At 34.7% G+C, this 18,278-nt stretch overlaps 1 protein-coding gene across 1 annotated transcript in view; it reads left to right on the top strand.

Moving 5' to 3' along the window:
* The window catches only part of VCL (vinculin), a 105,381-nt gene that overhangs the window by 26,541 nt on the left and 60,562 nt on the right, over positions 1 to 18,278 (top strand). The window contains 1 exon segment of the mRNA XM_079135970.1: positions 10,061 to 10,131. Coding sequence (XP_078992096.1) covers positions 10,061 to 10,131 — 71 coding nt within the window.

Below are 18,278 nucleotides of genomic sequence, written 5' to 3'. Positions count from 1 at the left end.
GCCTTATATTGGTGGAGGTGGAGAAGGTTTGAGGCTAACTGAGGGTCATGGTGATGCTAATGGTTACTGGGTTTCTTTTGGGGTGGTGAAAATGTTCAAAAATTGATTGTGGTGGTTGCATACCTATGCATATACTAAAAACTATTAACCTCTTTCTGGCAATTGACTATTGACTGTTCTTGAAACTCCTACTTGGATTTTGTGACATAACTGTACTCTTCCTCCTACACCCATCTCAAACATTTCCGTCTTAGTTCTTATCACCAGCTTTTTTTTTTTTTTTTTTTCCTGTCCCTGGGAACTGGTAATTTAACTCTCACACATGCTTCCAATTAAAAATCCTCCCAGCCTTTTTAATTCTTTTTAGTTTTATTTTGAGACAGGGTTGCTAAATAGTCTGACTAGCCTCCAACTTGCAATATTCCTGCTTTAGCCTTCTGAGTAGCCAGGATTACAGGGGTGTCTGGCTACCAGCTTGTTCTTTAACAAGTTGCTTATCTATTTTTGTTTGTTTGTTTGCTTTGTTGTTGGGTTGATTTCATTTATTGTTCATGACTTTTAAAACCACCTGATTTTTGCTTTCAAATCCATTTCTCTATTCAGGAAAGTGAATTGAGGAACCATCAACTCAGTTATTTATTGGACATCTTCATTGGAACATCCTGGTGTTAATTTCTTTTCTTCCAGATTTGACTTTCTTCTTGTATAACCTATTGACCCAATCACTTGAGTCAGGAACCAGGGAGTCAACCTAGATTTCTCTTTCACCTTCTATATGGAGTACGTGTCATGTAGATGCATCTCTTTATCTGTCTCAATCTCTATCCACATTGCTGCAGCTTTAGTTCATCTTTATCTTTTGCTAAGACTTCAAACTCCATGAGATCAGGGGCCATATGTGTTTTATTCACTATTAATTGTAATTTGTATGTTATATAAATTCTTTGTTGGTTGAGTAAATGAACTAGATTAACTTGTCTTTCTAGTTTTCTTCACTCTGGTCCATTCTTGCTGAATTTTTCTGTGTGAAATTCAAACCTAATAGTGTCCTTTGCTGAGACACATTAATTTCACATTGCTTAGCAGATAAATTCTAAGTGCACTGCATTGCATACAGTGTGACCCCTTTCTGCTTCTCCAGCTTCATTTTATCTTCATACCTCCTCTCCACCAGTATCCTGTGTTCTTGCCATGTTTATCTATGTTCCTTAAACTGGCCATGCTTTCATATATATAGCTCCACTCACTCGAAAGCCCTCCTTTTGACATCAAATCTCATTTCTCCTGGAGAATTCTCATTCAGCCTCTCTAGAGTTTCTTTTCTTCTGTGAAACCTCTTATACCTCACTGATAAAGGTCTGAAACTTGGGTATAACTCATTTAGAGCATACAATTACTTTTTAAGCATTGTCAGTGAAAGGCAAGAACAGTATCATTCACTTTTATATCTGCATCCCATAGTGAAGACACAATACCTAACAAACAGAGAAGTACTCAGCAAGTACTTGATTAAATGAATGAGTTGGAAATCAGAGTGGGTTGAAGAGTGCCAGATATTCTGGATATTTGGCCTCTTAAACACCTGACTCTGGCTGACCATCTGTGAATCATATAAAAAAGGATATGAGCAAAGGAGTAGATGAATTGCAAATCCATCACTACTATAGGAAAACAATATTGATGGTAGGTCATATCCACTATTATCTTTGAATGGCCTGTGCCTGGTAATGGACACAGCTGCTGTGAAAATGATCCTTTAGTGTAATGGATTGATCAGCCTAAGACTAATGCCATAAGATGTACCCAACGTAAGTACAGGTGAATAGGTGCACATTCCCATGTCTGATTACAATCAATTGATCATAATTAATTGGCCTTGTAGATTGCCATATTGTAAGGGTTTACATTTTAATTGTATGTATTCTCTTGATTAAATTTGTCAAGAACCTGTTGTTTAAAAACATTATGAAATCTCCCTACTGCCTTTTAATGTAATTTCTAATAGTTACCACTTACACTGTACAGATTGGTAACAGAAGTCCTCCTTACCGTGTTTTGTCTTAGTGTTTTCTTAAATCTGGTCTAGCTAAGAAAGACATCTACGTCAACATATTTTTTAGTCCAGGTAGTAACTTGAACCAGTGGGGCTATTTTTTTTTTTTTCTGGAAAGAAACCAGATTTCTGAATCAAAATGAGTAGATTGTGATGAAAGGAGAAAAAATAACAACAGCAGAAGACAAAAGCCCTTTTACATAGTTTTGAACTAAAGTCACACGTTGAACAAAAGATATTTAAATTAATTGTTGAACAAAATAAGAACTCTTCAAAAGAAACTGGGCTCCCTGCCAAGTCCCCTGAAAATGCCCCTAGGCCTCTTTCTCATTTTCTACCATTATTTCAGTTTATATGTCTAAGATATTTTATTTCTTATCTCATTCTCTTCCTACCACCTAGTGGACACCACTGTTGGCACTTAGTGCCTGTTCTTTGGGTTGAATAGATTCAGGCCTTAAGAGTTAGTCTATTCTCTGCAGAAGAAACTAAAAGAAATAATTTTGTGAATAGAAACAACAAATCTGAATTCTCTGCAGTGAAATGAAATTTAAAAGTAATTAGATTATTCTGAAAGGGTTATTTTTAAATGGAAAACTTGTTCAGAACTTAGACTATAACTCAGACTTATTTGTTGTTCTTTCTCTGCATTTTTTAACTCTTTCACTTATTGGTCTTTTTCAGAAGGATAAAATTTAAGGCAAAAAATCTCAAGCATTAGCTTTAGTAGAATCCATAATTGTAAAATCTAACAAAATGCATAGGAATCAAGAGCTTTTAAATTTTGTAATTATTTATTTTTAATATTTTGTTTTAGTTGTAGGTGGACACACTACCTTTATTTTATTTTTATGTGTTGCTGAGGATTGAACCCAGTGCCTCATGCATTTTAGGCAAGTGCTCTACCACAACCCCAGCCCTAAATTTTATACTTATTAATCATTTATTTTATTTTGTGGTGCACAGGATCAGAACTCAGGACCTTGTGCCTGCTAATCAAGTGTTCTACCATTGGTCCCCCGTATTAATCATTTTATACATTGCTTTGTTCCAAAAAGAATTTTGAGATAGTAAATGGAAACTTAAAGTAAAAAAGACAAGTTTAAAGGTCTACTTCCTTTTTACAGAGCTAACGGGTGGTTTGGCCAACCCACAATAGATAAGAAGACACCTAGAGAGATCACAAAGTAGTAGGAGAAATATTTGAGTAATTACATGATTTACTTGAAATTACATAATTATTTATTAGCTAAACTAGAATAAGAAACCACAATACCAAATTCCAGCATGTATGAACATTTGGCTTTATAGGCCAGGTATTTTTGCTACACAGATTTTGAGATGGATTAGTTAAGATTTTTACTGATCTGTTTGCTTATGAAGTTGTAGCCTCTGCTAGGAATCTTATACTTCACCATTACAAGCTGACCTGCAGGAATAACATTTACCCACAAGCCATGCTAGTTAACAGAGCATTTGTGAATTAACCCCTTTCTTGTTTGTTCTACTTTATTGGGGAAATATGGGTGCTATAGAAACTTTCTGTTTTGAGGATGTGGGGAGAGAGGTAGAAAATATATTTCCTGACACCTCTTGATCGATGAGGTGCCTGATAGCAGAAGCCATTAAAAATCTACCATCCAAGAAAAGCCCAGGACCAGACGGATTCTCAGCCGAGTTCTATAAGACCTACAAAGAAGAACTCATTCCAGTACTTCTCAAAGTATTCCAGAAAATAGAAAAGGAGGGTACCCTACTGAACTCATTCTATGAAGCTAATATAACCCTCATACCCAAACCAGGCAAAGACACATCAAGGAAAGAAAATTTTAGACCAATATCCTTGATGAATATAGATGCAAAGATCCTTAACAAAATATTGGCAAACTGTATCCAAAAACATATTAAGAAAATTGTGCACCACGATCAAGTGGGGTTCATCCCTGTACTGCAAGGATGGTTTAACATCTGTAAATCAATAAACGTAATCCATCATGTCAGTAGACTTAAGGATAAGAATCATATGGTTATTTCAATTGATGCAGAAAAAGCGTTCGACAAAATACAACACCCCTTCATGCTCAAAACACTAGAAAAGGGCTGGGGAGATAGCTCAGCTGGTAGATTGCTTGCCTCGCAAGCACAAGGCCCTGAGTTCGATCCCCAGTACCGCAAAAAAAAAAAAAAAAAAAAAAAAAAAAAAAAAAATTAGGAAAAATAGGGACAGTAGGAACATACCTGAACATTGTAAAGGCTATTTATGCTAAGCCCACGGCCAACATCATTCTTAATGGAGAAAAACTGAAACCATTCCCTTTAAAAACGGGAACAAGACAGGGATGTCCTCTTTCACTATTTCTATTCAACATTGTCCTCGAAACTCTAGCCAGAGCAGTTAGGCAGACTAAAGAAATTAAAGGGATACGAATAGGAAAAGAGGAACTTAAGCTGTCACTATTTGCGGATGACATGATTCTAAATTTAGAGGATCCAAAAACCTCCTCCACAAAACTTCTAGACCTCATCAATGAATTCAGCAAAATAGCAGGCTATAAAATCAACACGCATAAATCTAAAGCATTTTTATACGCAAGCGATGAAACAGCTGAAAGGGAAATGAGAAAACAACTCCATTTGCAATAGCCTCAAAAATATAAAATACTTGGGCATCAATCTAACCAAAGAGGTAAAAGATCTCTACAATGAAAACTACAAAACATTGAAGAAAGAAATTAAGGAAGACCTTAAAAGATGGAAAGATCTCCCATGTTCTTGGATAGGCAGAATTAATATTGTCAAAATGGCCATACTACCAAAAGTGCTATACAGATTCAATGCAATTCCAATTAAAATCCCAATGACGTACCTTACAGAAATAGAGCAAGCAATCATGAAATTCATCTGGAAGAATAAGAAACCCAGAATAGCTAAAGCAATCCTTAGCAGGAAGAATCAAACGGGGTATCACGATACCAGAACTTCAACTATACTACAAAGCAATAGTAACAAAAACAGCATGGTATTGGCACCAAAATAGACAGATCAATGGTACAGAATAGAGGACACGGACATAAACCCAAATAAATATAATTTTCTAATACCAGACAAAGGTGCCAAAAATATGCAATGGATAAAAGATAGCCTCTTCAACAAATGGTGCTGGGAAAACTGGAAGTCCATATGCAACAGAATGAAACTAAACGCCTTATCTCTCACCCTGCACAAAACTCAACTCACAATGGATCAAGGACCTTGAAATCAGACCAGAGATCCTGCATCTTATGGAAGAAAAAGTAGGTCCAAATCTTCACCTTGTCGGCTTAGGATCAGACTTCCTTAACAGGACTCCCATAGCACAAGAAATAAAAGCAAGAATCAATAACTGGGATAGATTCAAACTAAATAGCTTTCTCTCAGCAAAGGAAACTATCAGTAATGCGAAGAAAGAGCCTACAGAGTGGGAGAATATCTTTGCCACTCATACTTCAGATAGAGCGCTAATTTCCAGAATATATAAAGAACTCAAAAAACTCTACACGAAGAATACAAATAACCCAATCAACAAATGGGCTAAGAATATGAACAGACGCTTCACCGAAGAAGATCTACAAGCAATCAACAAACATATGAAAAAATGTTCACCATCTTTAGTAATAAGAGAAATGCAAATCAAAACTACACTAAGATTCCATCTCACCCCAATTAGAATGGCGATTATCAAGAACACAAGCAACAATAGGTGTTGGAGAGGATGTGGGGAAAAAGGTACACTCATACATTGCTGGTGGGACTGCAAATTAGTGCAGCCACTCTGGAAAGCAGTGTGGAGATTCCTTAGAAAACTTGGAATGGACCTACCATTTGACCCAGCTATCCCACTCCTTGGCCTATACCCAAAGGACTTAAAATCAGCATACTACAGAGATACAGCCACATCAATGTTCATAGCTGCTCAATTCACAATAGCCAGACTATGGAACCAACCTAGATGCCCTTCAATTGATGAATGGATAAAGAAACTGTGGTATATATATACAATGGAATATTACTCATCTATAAAGAATAATAAAATTATGGCATTTGCAGGCAAATGGATGAAATTGGAGAATATCATGCTAAGTGAGATAAGCCAATCTCAAAAATCCAAAAGAGGAATGATCTCACTGATAAGCGGATGATGACACGTAATGGGGGGTGGGAGGGGGGCAAGAATGGGGGAAGGAAAGACCTTATAGAGGGAAAAGAGGGGTGGGAGGGGTGGGGGGAAGGAAAAAAATAACGGAATGAATCACATATCATTACTCTATGTAAATGTATGAATATGCAAATGGTATGCTGTTACTCCATGTACAAACAGAAACAACATGTATCCCATTTGTTTAAAATAAAAATAAATTTAAAAAAAAAAAACTGCCTGATTTTTCCTAGATAGGCTTTGCCATTTGTTCAGAAATTAGGAGGTACCTTTCTGGTATATCTTTAGGAACTGGCTTCTTCAGAAGTTATTGATGTGATTTCAGCGATAGAACCCTGATTTGTCAAGATTCAGAAGAGAGTATGACAATCCTTCAATAAATGGGCAGGTCAAGGAAACATAATTCTCTATGCATTCACTTAATATACAGAGCCTTTCCCTGGCACACTGAACTTTCCTTTCTAGCCTCATTTCCTTTGCTGAAGCCACTCCAGCCTGTTTAGTAAACCATGTACTCAAATACATCTGACTTAACCCTTGTCTTTGCTATTCTTTCTGATAGGATTGTCTGTCTGATCCTTTTCTTCACCCAGCAACTTCTACCTTTGCAGGACTAGCTCCTTTTGTGAAGAGACCATACAGCAAAGGCATAAAAGAAGGCTGGTAAAGCAACTGTGAAGAATTAATTAGAAGAAGGAAGAGTCTAGAGAAAAGAATACCAACTTTGGAAATAGTGAAGGTTCCATGGATCTGAGCTGTTCAAATGATAACCGAATGTAGCAGTTTAGATAAAAGTGAAAATTCAGTTCATCGTTTGCACTAGCCATGTGGCTAATGGCCATTGTACTGGGCAATAGAGATTAAATAGAACCATTTCCATTCTAACAGAAAGTTCTATTGGACAGGACCACCAAAAATCAATTCCCAAAGTGAAAATGACATTCATTCTTCATAGTTATGTTTTGTGTGTTGTACCTCAAAAACTGGGCCATTCATCGTACCTAACCTAATTCTAGGCTGAGTGTTTTCAGAATTAGAATGACTCTGAATATTATCACTACAAGTATAAATGCAGCTTAGAATAACAAAATCAAATTTAGTGTCCATCATTTAAATACTGAAAAGTAGCTTCTAAATAAGTAGCACTTGAGCATACCTTTTATCCTCTTCTCTTTCCCTACCTACTCCTCTCCTTGCAAAAGAGGCATAAAGTAATTAAATATAGTTCCTTTTTTACTTATTTCTACTGGGGACAGAGTATTTTCTATTTGAAAAATTATTTTAATGGTTTTGCCTGGTGTGATCATGATTGTTTATCTAATGATAAATCAACCCCCCGTGTTGCCACTTTTTTTTTTCGGTACTGGGGATTGAACCCAGGGGTGATTAACCACTGAGCCACGTACTCAGCCCTTTTAAAATATTTTATTTAGAGACCCCTATTGCTTAGGGGTTCACTAAGTTGCTGAGGCTGACTTTGAACTCTTGATCCTCCTGCCTCAGCTTCCCAAGTCACTGGGATTACAGGTGTGTACCACCGCACCTGCCTCAGTGTTGCTGCTTTTGAAGACATTTCATTTAATTGACCTAGAAGTCATTTTTAATTTTCTTCATCTTAGTCTACTCCATATCCTCTACCCTGTCAAGTCCAAAAACAAGTTATAATAATGGTTCTTTCTCCTAAAAGAGATAATAATTCTATTCTTGTTTTCCTTTTCCATTTTCACGTCTTGTTTTAAGTCACCTTATTTCTCCCCTGGATGATTGCAGTAACCTTCTAATTGCCCCCTTAGGTAAGTTCTCCATGTAACAGGCAAAACCATCTTTTAAAAGCAAAATCAGATCATATCAATTTCTTGTTTAGGACTCCTTTTGCTGTTGTACTGAGAAAGGATTTCAGAACCTTATCCTGGGCTGAAAGGCTCCTTGTGACCTGGCTCTTGCCTTCTTACCTGATCTCATCACCACGTGGCACTTCCCTTCTTTCCGAGGCTTCTCTGGCCTCCTTCAGATTTCCTAAGTGTGCCCCATCTTTCCTGCCACAGGGCCTTTTTCTTGCTGCTTTTTCTGAAGTGCTCTCTCCCAGCTATTGCATGAATGATTTCTTCTTAGCTTCAGTCTCAGCTCTGATGTTATTTCTTTAGGGAAGATTGCTTTGTTTACTCTTTCTAAAGTAGACTTTATTTCTACCCCTTTCTCTGTGACATCACCCTTACCATTATCTGGAATTTTATTATTTTTTACTTGTGGACTCTGTCTACCCATACTAGAATATAAGTTCCACCAGGGCAGGCAACCTGTTTTTATTTTCTGCTCTATCCCCAGTCTCTAGAACAGTGCCTGGCACTTGTAGTTTTGCTCAATAAATGTTTCACAATACTGAATAATAACTTTCTAAAGGAGATTTAAGAAGAACTCATCTCTCTTCCCTCCCTATTCTCTGTCTCTTGTCTCCCCGCCGCACATGAAAAGAAGCTCCATGTATCTTATATGTGAGTATCTGTCTAGGCTTTTCTTTTTTTTTAAAGAAACATTTAAAAAATTTTTTTTAAAGTTGCCAGTGGATCTTTTATTTATTTATATGTGGTGCTGAGTATCGAACCCAGAGCCTCACACATGCCAGGCAAGCGCTCTACCACTGAGCCACAACCCCAGCCCCAAGGCTTTTCATGCTTAATATGAATCAGTGACTTCTAGGCTGAACTTCATCTTTTTACTTCAGGAAATGGTGACCCACAGTTTTTTGAATGGTTTGTTTCAGCTGGAAAATATAGTGAACAGTACATCTGGAAATATTCTGTCATGCTTGATCTGAGAAACTGTAGAGAACCAGCTGCTGATTTGAAAGGCTTTTATTATGATACAGATAGTCTATTGTCTACAGAAGTACTGGCTATTACACAGTAGTGTGTGTGTTGCTTTTTCTGAGCTATTAGCTTGAGAGAAAAAACTTGTATTCACTAATTTATGCATGACTTGTATTCCCTAAGAATGGTTTATTGTGTTGTTCTATTTAGCTGATTTATTGTGCATTTAGGAATTTTTCTTACTCCATTTTTTTTCTTCTTTGGACTCAAAAGTTAAGTGGCTAAATGGGATTGAGATACTTTCCAATTGTCATTTAAAAAATTTCACAGGAGTAATCAAAAATTTTTTTCACAGGTTTTTGCATTCAAATGTCATTTAAATTTGTGATTTAGCATTCCTGGGTAATTCAACAAAATGGGTAAATTTCATCATTTATTATGTTAAAGTTTACTTCTTGTGGAGTACTTTATAATCATGACATAATAAAAGAGAAATTGATATCCAAACCCCTCATAGGAGTTATCTTGCAGAAAGTGAGGAGGTGTATCATTTGTGGTATAATACATACACATATATAATCTGATTAATGTGACTTTTAATATTTTGATAATTTTTGATTTCATGTTTGTGGTGCGGTGAGCGAATACATTTAAAAAACTTTACCATTACTATTTTGAAAATTCATGGAAAATGACAGATAATTATTTAACTTTCAACTAGGAAATAATTATACCAAAATAGCTTAGAGAACAATTAAATATTACTCTTTAAATTAAAAAATTATATTACCACATTTTAAAAAATTGAGAACTAGGCAATGCAAATCCAAATTTACTGAAGACTTCCTTAATACATTAATACATTATACAACTACTGTTGTATTATAATGTATTATAATGTTGCATAATGTAAATGATACATTAATACAACTACTGTTAACGTTTTGTTTTCTATTCTTCCAGTGTTATATACATGTGTGAATTATGAACCTTTCTGTCTTGTAGGTTGGAAAAGAGACTGTTCAAACCACTGAGGATCAGATATTGAAGAGAGATATGCCACCAGCATTTATTAAGTGAGTAATTAAAATATTTTGTTGCCTGACAGAATAATTTTGTTAGAAAAAGTAACTGATTCCAGGAATGACTTTTAAAAAAATACACAACTTATGTTTACAATTGAAATGTCAAGTTTTTGTCTTTGAACACTTCTTTTTTCTACTATGTTCATTTTAGTAATTGGTGTTAGGTACTTTTAGTCAAGTCCTCAAAGTGAAGACTGATGAAAGAGACCCCCCCCAACCCACAAAAAAGAGTAGAACTCCTAGAAGACAAGACTATTAAATAAATTTAGTAAAGCAATCCACCTTCAAGGATTAGAATAAACACTTAAAAAAGAGAGAGGAAATCCAAATGGCCAAAAATACTTAAAAGGGTGATCTATCTAATTAGCTACGGAGGAAGTGCAAATAAATTCCTGAGTTAAAAAGTCTGATAATGTCAGTTATTGATAAGGTTGTGGAACCATCAGTTGGACTTCTGTTGGTTGGGAATATAAATTGGTATGAATACTTTGGTATTAGTAAAGAAGAAAATAGGCATCTCCACTTGTAGGTATGTTCTCTGGAGATATGCATGCATATGCACACTAGAATTCATATAAAAATATTTATATCTTTTGTCAAGATGACCTCACTGATCTATCTATAGGAGAATGGATTAAAACAATCATGGTATAGTCATAAATTGGAATATTAATAGTATTAATAAAAAAGAGTTTTTTACTTTAAAATATCTGAAGAATTAAAATTCTTTGTTTTTAAAAAGCAGCGAATGAATCTTAACAAAATTTCGAAGGGCATTCTGTCATGTATAACTAATTAGAACAAATAAAAAATTTGAAGGAAATTAGTGATAGACAAATAGGCCATTTATTTAAAGTTCAAAAATATGCAGAAATAAACTGTGGTTAGAGATGCCTATTTATATGGTAGAAAGATAAAGGTGAGTAAGAAATAATGGTCACCAAAGTCAGGGTAATGGTATCTCTGAGATGTGAAGAGGTTAATACTCAGAGAGAGGCATACAGGGACTTCTAATGTTAATAATGTTCTATTTCTTTTTTGCGGGTGGTGGTGGTGGTAGTGGGGATTGAACTCAGGTGCACTCAATCACTGAGTCACATCCGCAGTCCTATTTTGTATTTTATTTAGAGACAAGGTCTTACTGAGTTGCTTAGTGCCTTACCTTTGTTGAGGATGGCTTTGAACTTCGGATCCTCCTGCCTCAGCCTCCTGAGCTGATAGGATTACAGGCATGTGCCACCACACCCGACAGTGTTCTATTTCTTAAGTGATGAGTTTACAGAAGTGGTTGTTTTATAATTACTCTTCATATTATAGTTTTATGTAATTTTCTGTATGTAGGTTATATATCACAATTTTAAATAAAACTAAAATGTTTTTACTTTTTATCTTCCTTGTGTTTTATTGTTTTTCATTGAATAGATGCAAAAATTTTAGTCATTGATGTCTTATTTCTATCTTGAGTGGGTATTTCTATGGAATTGTTTCTTTTAATTCATGTGTCAGGAATAAGGTACTGGCAACATCTGTTTTGTAGATTTTATTCTGTGCATCTTTTTCTTCCTTCATTGGACTTGATGACTTCCAATGTTTCCTCCAGCTCAAGCCTACTTTATCTGCCATTCCATCACCATGATAATATTAAGGTGAATAGTATGGTGTTTGTTAAACATATAATTAAACTTGCATTTTCCTTACACTAATAACAGTTGTAGATTATTCCAGGTTGCTACTAACCCTCTAGAAGGTACAGAGCATGATGAGATGGTGAAGAGAAAGTTTCAGTATCAGGTAGTTAGTTGTACTAGATAACCTTCCAAAAAGTTTCTTTCAATACAGATAATCATTAAAATGATTTTGGATACTGAAAGAAAAAAAAGTATTATTTTTTTGCTTTTTGTGATACTGGGGATTGAGTTCAGGGGCACTTTTATCTCTGAGCTACATCCTCAGCCCTTTTCTTAATTTTTATTTTAAGACAGGATCTTGCTAAATTGCCCACACTGGCTCTGAACTTGGGATCCTCTTTCCTCAGCCTCCCTAGTAGCTGGAATTACAGATGCAGGCTACCATGGCTGTTCTTATTTTGTTATTACAAAGATTTCAGATGTTGAAAGAAAAGAAAAAAGAAAAAGAAAAATATCTTACTCTTTTATTAATACTGATATTCTAGTCTGTAAATATAATTTGGTAAATGGATTTTTGTCAGGAAACTCATTTCTGCTCATTCTCAGAGATATATCCTTGAAATATGCTATGTATTCTCATAGGCTTCTTTGGAGACTTAGACAAATTAAAGAGGAGTATGCCCTTGTTGTGATTAAGTCTTCAAAGGAGTAGGTAAGTATAAAATGAAACAAAATTTTATTTGCTCACCCTTGGTGGCAACTCAGGCACCAGCCCCTTACTCTGGTAATTGGTAATTTAAAGGAAAGATTATGCATTCATTCTTCCTTCCCGGTATAAATTTTATTTCAGAGTAGCCCAGTAGCCCTAGTTGATAAAGAGAATTCTAGCCAATAAATGTGGAAGGAAGATAGGATTATAAAGTCATTGTATAACTTTTCTTGATACAATTTGTTTAGGTAAAGATATTGAATGGATGAAACCATTCAGAGGTTTAAACCTATTGTTCCATGGGAGAAAATCTTTGGTCCCATGGGCAATCTGGGAAAAATAGTGTATTATAAACAACTGAAAAATTTTCTGAGCTGTTTACTTAAAAAGTATATAACTTAATATGCCACACTCTGACATGTTACTTGAAAACAGTGTAGAGTACAAGCAACAATATAGTTGTGGTAATCAAACAGATTTGGAGGCAAATAACTATTGTATAGTTTAAAACATGATGGTTCTTTATGTTTTTCTTGCTTTTCATAGAATGCAAATGAAGCAGAAAACAGTAGATAACTTGACTTGTAGGGGGGAGGGGACAGAGAGGGAAACAGATGGAAACAATTAATGACATCTTTGGAACTGTTGAGTAGGACATTCTTTTGGACTGTTTGCTGGATGTTTAGATGTTTCCAGGGCATGGCTGACCTAAGCTTCCTCTGTAGTTTTTCTTTTACGAGAATTTCTAAATAGTGACTGCTTAGGCAAGAGTAACAAAGAAAATACAGTTTTAGATATTTTTTGTTAAATCAGTTTCTTCTTAGAATGTTAGGATGTTAGGGCTACAGAGAACAGATATATAGATTTATCTTATAGATAAATTTATACCTAAACTATCTGATACATATTTGAAGATTTCTCAGAGAAGGATATGACATTTTCAGAATAGGGTTCTCAAAATCAAATCATAGACTATTTGTATGACTGGAAATTAAGTGCACTTTGGAAATGAGTTAATATCAGTTAAAAATAATTGAGCATAGCTAATCCAGAAATCCCAAATCCAAAACACTCTGAATTCTGAAACATTTCTGACCCTGAGCATTTTGAGTACAGGATATTCAACCTGAATTTGAATGGTAATTTTCTGTGAGGGATTTACAATGCTCAAAAGATAACTTATTGTAAAAGAAAACCATTTTAATATAGAACAAGATTTATACTGTCACTGAAAGGCTTTTTGTTGGGTGGAGCAGAAGTTATTTTATCTCCAACTGCACAGGCAGATAAAGTGTACAGTTTACTAACTTTACCCAAGATTGCAAATAATAGCCACGGTGTTGCACAAGAGGTATACTGTTGCATGATGGTTGCCATAGAAACCGCTCTGATTGCCATAAACTTCAGGAGTGCAACATCCACGCTGTACTATTAAAATATTAGTTAGGCTCACCCCATGAGAAGTCATTTGTTCCTTAGAGTTCCTTTGTCAGCAGGATAGTCAGCCCCTGTACTCCATGTTTGCATTTGTATCATTCTTATCAGTTGTCATTGTTATCATCATCATCCTCCAGCTACAGCAGTAATTAATATTTATGTATAATTGATTGATCAATGGACTAGACACACTGGTTAATTATTTACTGCTTTCTATTTGTCTAGCTTGGTAAATTCTATATAGAATAGCAAGTCTTACCAGTATATAATGAAAGATCACTTATGAGATCTGTTACAAGTAATTTATTAACAGTAATAAAGAACCAAAGTTTACTAGTGCTTTACTTTAAAAAGTATATTGAGCATGTTCAGAGTCACATGTTTAATAATATCCCTCTCATTCCTGCTTACTTTTTTTCCTTTTTAAATTCTCATTGAAGTATAGTATATTCTCTTTCTTTTTATTATGCTTTCTTTAGTGGGAGAAAAATTAGTGGAATTACAGTTATTTTGGTTGGGAATTGTACCCAGTCCCAGAAACATATATAGAAGTATATGGGGCATGTCATATATGTGAATTTTATTTTTCTGTGTATCATGGAGACACAAAGGTGGAAACTGCTGCTGCAGAGGAATTTTTTTAAACAGATTTTAAGTTTCAAATTAAAAACTGTAATACAGACTGACTTAATAGGAATACAGAGAAAAAGAGCTATCATTAGAGGTAAGAATGATTAAAAAAAAAGTCTTATGTAGGAAGTGGGATTCAGGAGGACAGAGAAGGTGGAAGGGAAAATGGGTGCAATGAATGGCATGAGCAAGTCATGGTGGACTGTGAAGAGAGGACTAGTCATGGTGGAGTGCTAGGAAAGAAGCTTAGAAAGGTAGATTGGGCCAACTGATGAAAGCTTGGTATAGCTATTTAGAATTGGGCAGTAGAGAAGCTTTGCAGTTTGTGAGCTGTTGAATGACAACATGTAAGTGGTTTTACAGGAAGATTCATAGCCAAATACATAATGAATAGTAGGTTCTAGTGCTGTATTGAAGGAAAATGTTATATGTCAAACCTACCAGATTCATTTTCTGTCAGTGTGGATTTGCTTCTAATTGAATCCTTTTAAGTGGGAAATATTTATGGCAATTTTATTTGCCTTTGAAAAATTACCTATGCAGTATTCAATGGAATTTCATCTTTATTTCTGCAGTGGAGCAGCAATGAATAATGAAGGCAGTTTTTGGACCTTGGCCAAGATTATTCAGCATCTGAATATATCAAAAGGTGGTGTTCTTGTGATATAAACTCCTTGAAAAGGGCATAGTGTGTGTTGCCTGTTGGCAGGCAAATGACAGTTTTATTTAGAACTCTAAAGTGTTGTCACGTTCTGCCTCAGTGCTGTTTTGAACAGTCTGCTTGAAATCATCAAAACTTGGATTGATTTACCAGCTTGGATTATTTTTGAAACATTGAAATGTGTAGGCCTAGTGAATAAAATAATGTTCCAAAAATACTACATGAAAAGGTAACATTGCTACACGATTGCCATTAATCATGTTTCCTAGGAAATTACCTTATTTTAATCCTTAAATTTTAGTTAAGCACAACAGTGGCATATACTTATAAAGTTTTACCATAATTTGTATTAATGTAAAAAGAGAAAAAATTTTAAATGATTAAAACATGCTTATACTTAATTTTGATCTTTTAGACCTGAAGTAATAGTGCCACATTTTTAGCTCACCAGCACTTATATTTAGCTTTTTCTTTACTTTGATCTTGAGCACTCAAATGAATTGTGGATGTAATTTGTATTTTTAGACGTTTGTGGGTAGAAGTGCACCAAATATTTTTTTTTAGAATTAACTTTTTAATCATATCACTCACTAGTCTCTGTCAGGAGCTAATGTGTGTTTCTAATGTTTTGGTTAACTTGTTTTTTGTGATCCTTTCCATTGTTATTATATGAGAAGATTTTTGTCTATCGGAGTGGATGACCAAGTGTCTGCAAGGTAATCATTCACGTCTGCCAGCTGTCCTGCTGCATTTTTGACCTAGGGCAGGCAAGCACTCCAGCTTTAAATAGTTCACCTTTGGACTTGGCCACATTAAATGTAGTTGCGCACTACTGTTTTGCACAGATTTTCTCAAACGAAATGATTTGTGAAGTTTTGAGTCTTTTTGATAAGAACCAAGTCATTTTATTAGTTTGCAGAAGAGTTCTGAACAGCTTGACAGAGATTGAATCTTTGGTTTACTTTGTATACTATCCACGATTAAGAAACAAGCATTTAATGGGCTCGGGTTGTAACTCAGTGGTAGAGGTCTTACCTAGCATGTGTGAGGCACTGGGTTTGATTCTCAGCACTGCATATAAATAAATAAAATAAAGGTTCATTGACAACTAAAATTTGTTTTTAAAAAAGAAATACACATATAAAACTATAAACATGTAATACTTCAGTTTCCATTGTCTGCAGAGTAATCAAAATCATATAAGTGAAAAGAATTCAAGGTGCCAAGGGAACTCATATTTATCATACACCTATTATTGAGCCAGGTAGATATGGTTTCATTTTCTTATGTATTGCCAAAAATACCAATTTCAAGACTGAAGTTTGACAGATTTTAACACATTCAATGTCAGTCAGCTAGATAAGTGGCAGGATAAGTGTCTTCATTGGTGGTCTCGTGGCTTTCAAATTTATATTCCTTCTGCCACCTGATCTTCCAGAGAATTTATAGTCCATCCCTCACCATCCAGGCAGAACTTTGTATCAGTTTAGAGGAGATAATAATCGAGGCTTTCACTCAGTATTCCCAAAGAAGGAATAGTACAAATGTAATTTGTGATGTGCCACATTGTCTTACAAACTAGAAAGAAGTTGAAGTAATAAAATTTTAAAAATTCAAAGAATCATGGAGATTTTTAATCAACTGCTTTATTTTTAGATGAATTGCCCCTCAGCTGTACCTTATAGAAGCACTTATTTTTGCCACGATTGCTTATTTTTGTTAAATTCCCTTTCTGTAGCTATTGATATGGGCATACAATTTTTTAGCCTTTTCTGTTAAGATGGTCTGTGGTCTTGTACATAAGTGAATTTCCTGATAGTGAATTATCCTTGTAGTTCTAGTATAATCCTATTTGGTTGTGAATTTTTAAAAACTACAATGCTGAATTCATTTTGTTAACGTTTTAAAAGGATTTTGCTTCTTCGTTTATGAGAGAACTTGATCTATGATTTCCTTTTCTTGTTCAGTTTTGTTCTCAAGGTTATTTTAGCTTCATAAAATAAAGTCTTTTCCTAGTCTTTGAAGCAGTTTATATACGATAAAGATTATCTGCTCTTGAAAGTTTGGCATAACTTGTACTTAAAACTCCATGAGTCTTGGCGTGGGGTTGTGGCTCAGTGATAGAGCACTTGCCTAGCACGCGTGAGGCGCTGGGTTTGATCCTCAGCACCACATAAAAATAAATAAAATAAAAGTATTGTGTCCATCTACAACTAAAAAAAAATTTAAACGAACAGACAAAAAAACCCCAAAACTCTATGAGTCTCTTGTCTTTTGGAAGAAGATACTTGATTACTCATTTAGTTTCTTTTTATTATTTAATTCAGATTCTTATTAAAGTGTTTTAAGTTACTTTTGATAATGATAGTTTTCTAAAAAATTATCTATTTCATCTAAACTCCACAGTTTATTAGTAAAACGTTCATAGTTATCTATTATTATCATTTTTTCTCTCTTGTTTATCTAGTTTTTTAAATACATTTAGTTGCAGATGGACACAGTACCTTTATTTATTTATTTATTTATTTTTATGTGGTGCTGAGGAGCAGACCCAATGCCTCACATGTGCTAGGCAAGCACTCTCCCACTGAGCCCTATATTTCTAGTTTTATCACAATTTTTGTTCAGTATCATTTACTTCTATCTTTTGTCTTTTAGTGTACTTTTTTTTTTTTTTTTCCTTTTTGGGGTGCTGGAGATCTTAACTCAATCCCCATGCATTATAGGCAAGCACTCTACTACTGACCCACATCCCCAGACCTTTTGTCTTTTTTTCTTTTTGTACGTGATTGAGATTTACCTGTTTCATTAGTCTTTTCCTCTCAAAGATTTATTTTATTCAATTTTCTTTCGTGTTTATTGTCTACCTTTTTTTAAAAGTGGTGTTGGAATTGAACCGAGGACCTCTACTTTCCAGAGTTTCTAATTATAATAATTTTATTTTCAATACTTTAGTCTTTATGTTTAATTTTTCATATACATGTAATATATATATATATATATATATACACACACACACACATTATTTAAAAATTTTTGTAGTATTAGGGATTGAACCCAGTGGCACTATGCC

This window comes from Sciurus vulgaris (genome assembly GCF_902686455.1).
Source record: "Sciurus vulgaris genome assembly, chromosome: 4".
Classification (NCBI taxonomy): domain Eukaryota; kingdom Metazoa; phylum Chordata; class Mammalia; order Rodentia; family Sciuridae; genus Sciurus; species Sciurus vulgaris.
The sequence above is the reverse complement of the archived record's forward strand: the minus strand, read 5'-3'. Positions and strand labels throughout refer to the sequence as shown.